Below are 11178 nucleotides of genomic sequence, written 5' to 3' on the forward strand. Positions count from 1 at the left end.
GTGCCACGATTTGTCGTCGAAGTCGACCATCGGCACCTCGGTCTTCCGAGAGCGATTCTGCGCGCAGAGCAGTACTTTCAGCTGCCCCAGCTCCGAACGGTGCTCATGGTACGCATCTACGAGCGCAACCTTGATACGGGCCGTTTTGGAGCGCTTGCAGTCGTCTACGCTCGTCGCCGAAACAATGCCGTGTATGCCCGACAAGCCGTCAGCATTGGCACCGCGGCGCTCTCGGCCGCGGCTTTGGTGCACGTCCCACAAACGATCCGACGCTTGCTGCAGCAACAGCCGCACGACGCTCGTCTGGCAGAGCTGGTGGACGACGGGCATTTGTCGTGGCCAGCCCCACTGGGACCTGCACCGACGATCACGGTGCAGGCCACCGACATATTTTACCGAAGCCCCGGCCTGCAACTTGGGCCTCACGGACATGGTGCGAATCTGTGGCCCGATCTGCACATGGACCTGTACCGGATCACGGCGAAGATTGCCAACCATCTTCCAGATCGCCACTAACCCAAATGCATTGACTTGCTTACGGTCCACAACGTCCTTGTCGCCGAGATGATTGGCCAGGGTGGCAACTACGCCATCGCCAGTCGGGTGGTGGAACCTGCGACATTCCTGGGCTGCACGGCGACGAGCGCCAAGCGCACCGCATTCCGGACGCCTCGCTCACCCAACTCAGCTCGTACTAGCCGATACCCATGACCTTCGCATGCCTCGGTTCGTCGTTGAAGTCGACCAAAATCATGTCGGTCTCTCAAGCTCGATGCAGCTCGCAGCAGAGTACCCAGCTCCGGACGGGGCTCCTCCTACGCATCTGCGAACGCACCCTCGAGACGGGCGCGGTTGGTGCCCTCGCAGTGGTGTACGCCCGCCGCCGCAACAACAGCTTCAGTCTTTGCCAAGCCAAGAGCATGGGCACGGTGGGACTCTCGGATGCGGCGTTGGCTCACGTGCCAGAAGCGATCCAAGCACTCCTGCCATCACACGACACTCGCTTCTGAGAGCTGCTTGACGATGGGTACTTCCTGTGGGCAGCGTTTTTGGGACCCGCACCGACACCGACAGTCACGGTGGCGGGTCGGGACGTCGAGTCAGGCACCGCTACCGGTATGTGACCGCAGCCTCTGCCACGTCAAGCGAGCCATCCGCATAAGTAACCGTTCAAAATCCACCATCCGGATATCGAGCGCTCGATATTCCTGCGCACTGGCGCTGGCGAGCATGAGCGACCCGACGTCCAGCTCGAGCGAGAACGAGGCTGCGCCGCCGCGCGCTGTCGCCGGCAGTGGAGCATCGCTGCCGGATGCGATGTCTCGGCCGCCATTGCCCTCAGCGCCGCCTGCAGAAGCAAGCGCGCGGTCCCAGGCCCGGCGGTCTTTGCTTGCAACCGCCTCGTCCAGCGCCGTGCCGTCCAGCGTCGACATGGCGCTGCCGTATGCAGGTAGTCGCTCAATAGAACCCACTCCAGCTGGCCGACTTCGCACGAAGCAATCGCCGAGGCAGCCCATAGATGCCTCTGGTGTCCTTGAAGCGGTCGCTATCCCAAGCTCGCTCGGACAGGCGGCAGCGACCAGCAATGCCACGCTGCCTCGCTCGCCCACCGCGATACCGAGCGCTGTCACACTTCAGCCGCTTGCTCTCAGCCCCGACATCATCGTCATCGAGTCGTCGGTCGACGAATGTGCCTCCAGCCAAGAGGATGTCGTGGCGAGTCTCGTCGTAGAGCCGGCGCCGGCCAGTGACGACGTGGCGCCCAAGGAGTCCGGTCGTCCAAAGCCCGTTAGCAGTGTATGCACGCCGCTGCAGGACGCGATCGTCTTTGTCCCCGAGTGCGTTCCGGACGAAGCGCTCTGCATCAGCGAGGGCTGGTGCTCGATCTGCAACGGCGGCGACAGCCAGAAGGACGATCTGATTGTGTTTTGCGACCGGTGCGGTATCCCAGTGCACCAGAGTTGCTACGGCATTGCGTCGGTGCCGTCGGGCGATTGGTTTTGCCACCGCTGCGTCGAGCTCAAAGACACAACGATCCCGAGCAATGCGATGGTGTGCTACCTCTGCCAGCGCTACGGCGGCGCCATGAAGCCGCTGCGAACGCTCTCGCCCAAGGGCACACAAGCCTGGGCCCACGTGCTCTGCGTGTGGTGGGATCCAGACGTGCTCATCGAGGACATGGTGCGCATGGAGCCGCTCTCGGTCGTGCACGCTCCGCTCGCCGAGCGCCGACAGTCGCCGTGCGTCCTCTGCAACCGCAGCGAAGGCTGGCGCATCAAGTGCCATTGGACCCACTGCAACGCGTACTTTCACGCGATCTGCGCGCGCATTGGCGAGGCCAACCGCATCCAAAAGCACCGCACACCGGTGTACAGCAAGCTCAACGGCGCGCGTGGCCGCGGCGGGCTGCTCCAGCTCGACATGGACGAGGTGCCCCGGGTCGCGTACCATGCGTACTGCGATCGCCACGCCCACTGTGAGTTTGCCCTCGACGATCTCTGCGATAAGCTCGTTGCGTCCGACCTCGTGCACGACGCCAAGGCGCTCGCCCGTCTCGACGCGCTTCGCACCTCGAACGGCGACGTCGACAAGTTCCTCAAGTCGGTCGCCAAGGCGCTGGTCCGCGTTGCCGAAGCCGGCGCGTCGACGGCCGGCGACGCCAAAGAGTATGAGAAGAGTCATCTCCAAGCCGTCCAGCTCGTGCTTGACCATTTGCCTCAGATCCACACCACGTACCCCGCCTGCTCATTGCACGCGCACGACCTCGTGCCCGAGAGCCTCCTTGAAGCACTGAGTCAAACGTTTCTCGACGGGTCCCCGGACCCGTTTCTGCAGTGCCACACGTGCGAGGCGGCGATGCACCGCAGTGAGAAGATGTGGTATTGCGACAACCCGACAGGGCCGCACGCCAACCACTGGAACTGTCTGCGCCAGCGCAAGGCCCACGCGTCGAGCAAGCGCAAGCCCGAGAAGCGTCTGAAGCGCGCCGCCAAGCCCAAACCACCCGTCCCCGATGACCCGTCGGCGCTCGTTCCGACGTACAACGACGGCGCCGTCTACTGCGGCGTGTGCGACCACAACGTCGACCTACGAGCGCTCGTGTCGGTGGCCAAGCCCAGCGACGCCACCGAGGCCATGTCGGCAGCGGCCGTGCGCACCGTGGTCGTGCCGCCAAAGCCCGACGGACCACTGATCAAGGCGCGCCTCGGGCCGCCGCCCAGCGATCGGTTCCGCGTGGAGCGGGCGTCGATCATGTGCAACCACATTGTCAGTCTCCTGCCGCTGCTGCAAGCGTACTATGTGACACCACCAGACGATGACGTGGCCGCACGCCAAGCCATCGACGACAAGTTCGTCGCGCTCCTGAGCTACCTCAAGCCGTTCGATGGGTATGCCTACGGCCGCATCGACGAGATCTTTACGCTCTTCAAGACGCGGGGCCGCGGCCCCGGCCTCGCGATGCTCAGGAGCCTCGTCCGCGAGTACACGCGGCTCATGTACACCAAGCACGTCCGCGCGCTCGAGAAGGCAGCCGCCGAGAAGAAGGCCAAGGAGCTTCAAGACGCGGCCGAGTTCAAGCGTGTCGGCGAGGACGCGGCGCTCAAGGACCAGCTGCTCGCAATGAAGAAGAAGGAGAAGGCGCGCGAGCGCAACCTCAAGCGCAAGCTCGAATCCGCGAGCAAACTCGCCAACAAAAAGGTCGCCTAAAACAACGCGAGTGTATGATGCAAGAACGTTAGAGGCTGTTTTGGTTGCCAAGGCGGCGGGCGCCACGCGTGCCCGTGCGCTTGTAGCGCAGCGCTTCGTACTTGGACGAGTAGTCGTCAATGTTGACGTACGTGCCTTGGAGGTGACGAACGCCGTCGGACGTGGGCTGGAAGGCCTCGCGGCCGTGCAGCATACTAAAGACATGTGTCACATGACGCCGTTGCAAGAGAGAGGAGGCTACCGGCGCTGGTTGAAGACGACGAGGTCGCCCTGCGCGAGCTTGAATTGAATGACGTTTTCGCCCTCAATGATGGCTTCGAACGCACGGTACGCGGCGTAGTAGGCTTCGATGTCACCTTCGGCGATGCGCAACGGCCCTTCGAACGGCGGGCTCCAAAAGACACCGTTGACCTAGATGCATTCGTTCGCGAGATGCTGCTAAGAAGACGAGGCTACCTCGCCGTGGTGGTTGAGCGTGATGTGCGGCCGCTGGTACTCCATGATGGCAGGCGACGCGCGGTGCAAATGAATCTTCTGGAACGTGGCCGGCACGCGCGTGAGCGTCGCAAAGTGACTTGGATGCCGCGCCTGTAGCGTCGCCGCCGCGTCAAACGTGTCGCGAAACGTCGACTCGCCTAGAAAGTGCAATCTCATGACGTGGCAGCACGAGAATCAACTACCGCCCGCGACCGTCGTATCAAAGCGCAGGGCGTGCAAGAACTGTAGGCCTGGCGGCGACTCGTAGTACGCAAGGTCCAAGTGCAGTTTGAGACGCTCGGCCGTATACGCAATGTTGACCTACGCGTGTTGAAGAATGGCAAACGAAAGCGGTAGCTACCGGGTCGTGCTCAGCGACAACGTCAAAGACCGAGCCGTAGAGGCACCTAGAGACATGGAAGAATGAGGTTCAAGCACGTGCGGACGATCTGTGCTTACGAGTGCGAGATGGGCGCGATCCGCTCGGCAAACCGCTGCACTTCGCCAGCGTCGCACGGCACGTTGCGCACAACCGCGTACCCCGACGTCATGATCGTCTCGAGAAGGGTCATCATGCCGTCCTCGCGCAAGACATCGTCGTGCTCGATGGGTGTCACAGGCGTCCTACGCCGTCATAATAGTCAGAGAAGACGGGGGCTGGATCCTGTACGTCGACGGCGGCGGTCGCGTGGCCGGGTTGGGCTTGTCGTGGTTGGAGTGGCAGAGTGATCGCACATACGCTGGCGCAAAGACACTCTGATGACCCTCCCACTGAATCGCGAGGCCGTCCGCCGTTACTGGGCATGCGTGAGGTCGATCGATTTAGGCGCCGTACCGTCGAGGTGCTGGATCACAGGGTTGGCTGGGATGTCGGAAATGTTGATGAGGCGTTGGCCCGTGCTGTGCTGGCACAGCGGACACGTGCACCACGCGCGGAGGTGCATGGCGTGGAAGCGACTGGCGTGGCCATCCGACCACTCGACGTGGACCGTGTTGGCGCCACGAAGGGTCGCTGCTTGGATCTATGCGGTCCAGGTACGATAGCAATCGCAGCCATTGCAAGGACCGCGTACCGAGGGCGCGGTCGTCGAGAACGTCCGGCGGCTGGCAGACCGAAGGCGCAGGAACATGGTGTTTGCGAAACTCGCCAGTCGGGTGATGATGATGGCGTCTTTTCTATAGAGCCGCAAGCTGCCCAATCAAACGCCGCGAGGGTTTTATGCAAGGCGATCTGCCATCGCGCGACGCCACGTATCTTGGATCCGAGTGTCGAGAAGTAGCCAAGCTCGAATGCGCCTCCCAACACTGCCGACGCTCCGAATACACAGTCGTTGGGCATGAATTAGCATTCTTTGATGCTAAAAACGAGGGTGCTCATTATTCGTCGACTAGCCATTGTTATGACCTAAGTTTGATGGACAAGGGCATAGCGGCGACCCTACAAGGTGGCGACGATCCGTCGTTACCAACGGCACGCGCGGCCCGAGCTCCGCAAAGCCCTGCACGTTCTCGCCGCGTCCTCTCCCACGCCAGAACGCCCCGAATTGCTGAGGCTATTCGCACGTCACTTTGGAATTATCAAGTTTGAGAGTATTCTTGGAGAATGTATGTGGTCTGGTTCCGCGCCGCGCTATGCCGTCGGACGCCGCCCACGCCCGCCAACGGTCGCCTCCTTGGTACATCACTAGCGTACATCGGTCAGCCTGACGGGAGGGCGAGCTGACGATGCAGAAACAAGGTGCACGGCCGGACCTGCCGACGTCAACATGTGAGAAAATTCACGAACAGCAACGCTGTGTCGCGAACCGGCAACACCGTCGACCGATCGATTGGACTTGCCCTCAACTCCGATCAACCAACCTCCCTCAACTTCCGTCAAGCACACCATGCCATCGTGAGCGCACTGTCAACCCAAACACGCCCTCTACGGTGTGGCCTGTCAATCAATGAGGTCGCCCAGCAAGGCCCGCAGCGCTGTCGTCAGCGATCGATCGACATAAATACGTAGGAGGCATATTGCGTGGAGAAGCCTTTGCGTTGTTGTGTTCTGTCCTCGGCGTCGCGCGTTCGTGGCTTTTCGGCTAAGGTGGCGTGAAATTAGCGTCTCACATCGTCCTCCTCGCGGCCGCATGGACTTTGGCAGGTCCAGCTGCTGGAGCCATTGGCCGAAAAGGGCGGATGGAAATGACTGGTTCCGTGGCTAAGGCCCGCGGCTTTGACAGTAAATTTGCATCATTTTTGAAATCTCAATTGCCATGGCCGACGAAGACTACCATTTCGAATCCACCGATGCCGGTGCCTCGCTGACGTACCCGTCGGAGGCTGGCCAGGTCAAGAAGGGCGGCTTCATCATGATCAAGGGCCACCCGTGCAAGGTTGTCTCGGTCTCGACGTCCAAGACGGGCAAGCACGGCCACGCCAAGTGCAACTTCACGGCGCTCGACATCTTCACCAACAAGAAGTACGAAGATATCGTGCCGTCGACGCACAACTGCTCGGTCCCGTTCGTCTCGCGCGCCGAGTACACGCTCCTCGACATCTCGGACGAGGACTACGTCTCGCTCATGGACGACTCGGGTGACACCCGCGAGGACATCAAGCTCCCGTCGATCCCGGAGGGCTTTGGCGACGAGATCCGCGCCGACTTCGAGGCCGGCAAGCAGCTCGCGATCTCGGTGCTCCGCGCGTGCGGCATTGAGCAGATCATTGCCAAGAAGGAAGACACGACGGCGTAAGCTCTTGGACTTCTAGGCTTAGAGATTTCGGAGTAAATCCCCTGATCCAGAATCATATTTTAAAAAGGCTCAACAGTGATCATCGGACTCAACAGGCAGACGACCAGTGTCGTCGGCAGCACGAGGAAGAGGACCCACGCCAGCGCATACAGCATCTACCACCCATGAGCCCGAGCGTAGAAAGACCGTCATCGTCAACCTTGGGTGCAAACACACTCCAGATGAAGAGGTGGAAGCGCATGATGTACACGATCACACTGGGTCAGAATGGGCCACGAGTCCTCACCACGATGGAAGATGAGTACCTGTAGACGGTGAAGTTGCCGAGCTCGAGCGTCCAGTAGCCACCGAGCAGGCTGCGGGCGTCGCGCACGGCGGCGAGCTGCGAGCTCAGCACGAGGAGCGGGCCGGTAAACACGATGAAGGCCGTGAGCCCGCCCACAAGGACCTACGACACGACCATCGTAGCGTCGACATAGGCTCAAGATGCAAGCTACCTGCGAGTACGACGACAAGCCCGTGTACGCCTTTGAAATGTCGATCGTCGTCATGAGGTGCGAGTTGCCAAGCGCGAAAAAGCTGGCTTTCGAGAGGTAGACGACCAGCGGCAAGGCGCGGATGCCATCGAGCGCCTGCACGAGCCGCGTCGCCGCGTCGAGCTGCACATGCAAGAGCGCCAGGGCCAGTAGGTTGGTGTCCCTACGTCGCGCCACGTCATCTGCCTGCAGGAAACGAAGAAGATTACCGCTGTAAGAGAAACGCGAGAAGCCAGAGCGCCTTCATGGGCGACGACCGAGACGCCAGCGCAACGCCCGCCTCGAGCACGACGCTCGCATAGACAACGTGCGCGGCCGCGTCGACGGCCGTCCACGCAAACACCACCGACGCGGCCATGCCAACGGTCCATACCGCCTGCATGGCCGCCGTTGAGGATGACGAGGATCGCACGAGCTCGGCCAGCACGACGTAGGCAGAAGCGAGGACGCGCTCGACATGCAGTGAAACAAGCCCGTGCGCAAGCGACCGCGTCGTCAAGATCGAGACGGCGTTGTCGTGTTCGTACTCGAGGCCGTCGCGAGTGCTCCCCGCGGCGACGTCAAAGGTGTTGAGCCGACCAAAGTTGATGATTTGGTTGCGACTGCGAAGGAGGCGGGCAGTGACCAGCACGAGCAGCCAGCAAGTCCACAATCCGCGACCTGCACCACCACAAGATGAGGCGTCGATCAAGATCGAAGAGTACGTACGCTTGGCCAAGACACAGTCGATCGCGAGCCAGACGAGGTACGAGACCAAGAGAAAGTTCCACACAACATGTTCGTTCTCGATCGATGAGCTCGACCCGAGACTAACGAGCTGGAGCAGCGTCCAAAAGCCGAGACAGAGCTCGTAGTGGGACGGGCGCCGCAGGAGCAGCTCATGGAAGCGGCACGCCAGCACGAGGCCGAGGACGCCGACACCAATGCCGGAGAGCATGTGCATCGTGTTGTACTCGCTGCCGTCGCTCGTCAGTACAATCGCTTGCAGCGACGTCAAAGCGGCCTCCATGCGACGTCGCGCCAGCGCTAATGGCATGTTCGTACTGGCCGCGTGCCAGTCGAGGGCAACGTTAAACTCGTGGGCAAAGCTCGCCCAAAACTTGGCCGAGTGCTTGGGTGTCGCCAAGGCGTGCAGTTGGCGGACGTTGGCCTGGAGCGCAGCAATGACGAGCGCTTCGTCACGCACCGCGGCGTCCAGGACAGGCGTGAGGGCTTTGCCCGTGTTGTGCGCCGGTATCGGCACGCCGAGGAGCGTCGCCAACGTCGGAACGAGGTCGACCTGCGGCGTGCGCGTCAACAGATCCGAGTCCTCGATCGCGCGATACGCTGGGGGCAGCACGAAGAGCAGGAGCGCCGACGACTCTTCAATCGACGCGCCGCCGTGGTTTCCCGTCTCGGTCATGCCTAGAGACCAGAATATCTAGTTCGCTTGCGATACGGCTAAAGCGAGGTACCGTGGTCCGAGAGCAGCACGAGGAGCGTCGATCCGTTGCGCATCGCGTCCTGCGCTTGGATCGACAGATGGATCGACTCGATCGTAGCGTCCATTTCGCTGAGCTTGGCGCGCATGAGCGGCGAGTGCGGGCCCGTGAGATGGCCAATGTGGTCGACGCCGAGGTAGTGGAGGAAGAGAGCGTCCCAGTCGTTGCTTTTGGGCGACGTCATCGTCGGGTCGAGCTCTTCGCGGAGGTGGCGCGTCACGTTCGTGTCGACTTCGACCGTGTCGAGGGCGAAGAAGCCCGACGTTGGATCCGACCGGACGAACGCTGTCGGAAACAGCTGCAGCCACGTCTCGTCGCCGTAGAGCACCATGCGCCGGCCCGCTACGCAGGCACACGATGCGGATGGTGTCATTGTCGGTTGAGGATGTACCCGCGCCGAGCTGCGCGATGAGGCTGTCTTCGTCGAGCGCTTTTGAATTGAAATTGCGCAACACGTCGATAAAGGCCGGCTTCTTGCCTGTCGTGAGCGCCTTGAGTCGCGGCATGGTCACTACAGGCAGCTATGACGTGCGTCGTGGGCGAGAGGCGGTGGACGACCTGTGGGCACGGCCGCGTGGCCAATGTACGCGATGCTCTCAGGCGACGAAGCGAGCTGCGCCGTGTAGGGCATGTACGATCGTAGCTCCTCGGTCGCGTGGGCGTGCTGGACGGCGGCGGACCCGAGGACCATATCGGCGCGGAGCGCGTCGACAACGACAAAGACGAGCCGGTCAAAGACAGGCGGGATGGCCGGTGGGACGCTGCTCGGCGGCGCGACCTTGGCGAGCGGCGCCTGGAAGACGTCGAGGTCGAGGCCAAAGAGGCCGCTGGCGCCGAGGAAGGCGGCGACAAGCGCTGCGGCGCAGATGGCGCTAACTCGCGCCGTCGACCAGACCAGCATCGTGTTCGAATGTGGCGCCGTCGGGCGAGTCCATTCCGATTGGCATATAAATAAAATAGTTTTAGCCAATCTATAGACGAGTCTGGTGGATGGTTATATCGGATTGGTGTAAAAGAGTGTATTTTGAACAAATCATGGTGCGGCTGCTGCAGCGTGATGTCGACTGTCGACATTGCTGTGGCTATCGCTCATAACGATCCGTCGCCTCCGTTATAACGAGGTGCAGCCAAGGTTCGAGCCCTACCGGTTGTAGTTATTACGCATGAAAATAGCATGCCCTCCGCACGATTTAGCTGTCTCGGTGGTCGACGCGCAGGTCGTTCAAGGTCTTCAGCTCAATCTCAGCTCAACCTCGGCAACCCCGCCTTTGATGAGCCATTTTTGCTTGTTCGCAATGATCGAGTCTCTTGCCCTTATGTTTCAATGAGGATGTGAGTGGATACAGCGTGCAGCTCACCATGTCCTCACCCACGAGCAACACGCACCGGTTCTCGTCTCGTTCCTCGATCGGCACCCAATGTGCAGTAAACTTTAGTTGATTGCCAAGTACTAGTGCATAGTAGACTTCCATTCACTACAGTTTGGTCTGTGTAAATGGCACCCATGAAATTCGATTGTCAGTCTAAGTGGGAAAATTTGTAACGTAGCCACAGCACAAAAGCGGTCACTGTGGTGCGCACTGAGTTCAGCAACCAAGCACTCGAATCTGATGCGCACAGTGGACGACGGAGAGAGGTGATAGTGATGCCTACGAAAGACGAGGGCGATTTCTTTCGTCCCGACGATGCTTCACTCGCTCATTTTCCAGCACGATGCTGAAGAACCATAAACACATATGTTGTGCTCCATTGTACGCACTTTATACGATTTTTTGTGGCCATTTCATGCCACTCATCGCTTGGACCTGGTGAATTGCGCTGCGTGGTACACTCTAGTAGCTATCACAACAAGAGTTGTTGCCGCCAGGTTTTACAGTTGCCAACCGGGCCGATGCCTTCGTTGGGGCCATTACTTGCATCTGGTTCCCAACCTCTCAGAAGGCATATTTGTCTAAATGGGACAAAAAACGAGATCCCATTTACACAGAGTATACTGTAGTATGTATCGTCTCGACTTGGCTCGGTCATCAGTCCCAGCTTCATCGAAAGCCCCCTCCGAAAAGCCGGGCTAGCGCTGCAGTTGCGCCGCATCCTGGACCTTCCCGCGATGCTCGAGCGCGTGCCGCAGCAAAGTGAGGCGTCCCATGTCACCGCTGTGTTGATACTTTGATATCTCGCATTTTACAACACTATATTACGTCTAACTCTATTTTTATACGTGGCACATGCCACATTGTAGTA

At 60.4% G+C, this 11178-nt stretch overlaps 4 protein-coding genes across 5 annotated transcripts; 2 read left to right on the forward strand and 2 right to left on the reverse strand.

Moving 5' to 3' along the window:
• Positions 1 to 1230: 1230 nt before the first annotated feature.
• On the forward strand, positions 1231 to 3708 carry SDRG_15962 (hypothetical protein; the record flags this gene model as incomplete). The annotated part of the gene is made up of 2 exons (XM_008622149.1): positions 1231 to 1450; positions 1520 to 3708. The coding sequence occupies 2 exons, from the start codon at positions 1231 to 1233 to the stop codon at positions 3706 to 3708; spliced, it is 2409 nt and encodes an 802-aa protein (XP_008620371.1).
• A 28-nt stretch (positions 3709 to 3736) lies between these two features.
• Positions 3737 to 5315, reverse strand: SDRG_15963 (hypothetical protein; the record flags this gene model as incomplete). Its single annotated transcript, XM_008622150.1, has 9 exons — positions 3737 to 3902; positions 3950 to 4119; positions 4165 to 4343; positions 4389 to 4506; positions 4547 to 4592; positions 4645 to 4809; positions 4856 to 4982; positions 5021 to 5207; positions 5259 to 5315. The coding sequence occupies 9 exons, from the start codon at positions 5313 to 5315 to the stop codon at positions 3737 to 3739; spliced, it is 1215 nt and encodes a 404-aa protein (XP_008620372.1).
• A 1043-nt stretch (positions 5316 to 6358) lies between these two features.
• On the forward strand, positions 6359 to 7020 carry SDRG_15964 (translation initiation factor eIF-5A). The gene has a single exon (XM_008622151.1). The coding sequence runs from the start codon at positions 6441 to 6443 to the stop codon at positions 6918 to 6920; it is 480 nt and encodes a 159-aa protein (XP_008620373.1). The 5' UTR covers positions 6359 to 6440; the 3' UTR covers positions 6921 to 7020.
• SDRG_15965 lies at positions 6913 to 9838 on the reverse strand (the record flags this gene model as incomplete). 2 transcript variants are annotated; one of them, XM_008622152.1, is made up of 9 exons in its annotated part: positions 6980 to 7075; positions 7120 to 7177; positions 7226 to 7368; positions 7418 to 7619; positions 7666 to 8116; positions 8165 to 8860; positions 8911 to 9279; positions 9329 to 9448; positions 9496 to 9838. In XM_008622152.1, 9 exons carry the CDS (start codon positions 9836 to 9838, stop codon positions 6980 to 6982), a joined length of 2478 nt encoding a protein of 825 aa, XP_008620374.1. The 2 variants fall into 2 exon arrangements, with proteins under 2 accessions (XP_008620375.1, XP_008620374.1); XM_008622153.1 differs by having other exon boundaries at positions 6913 to 7075; positions 7120 to 7368.
• Between the last annotated feature and the right edge of the window lie 1340 nt (positions 9839 to 11178).

Source organism: Saprolegnia diclina (genome assembly GCF_000281045.1).
Source record: "Saprolegnia diclina VS20 unplaced genomic scaffold supercont1.107, whole genome shotgun sequence".
Classification (NCBI taxonomy): Eukaryota; Oomycota; class Saprolegniomycetes; order Saprolegniales; family Saprolegniaceae; genus Saprolegnia; species Saprolegnia diclina.

What these genes read in the sequence shown, in the direction of transcription:
- SDRG_15964 (XM_008622151.1), top strand. Translation starts at nt 6,441, where the DNA reads ATGGCCGACGAAGACTACCATTTCGAATCCACCGATGCCGGTGCCTCG.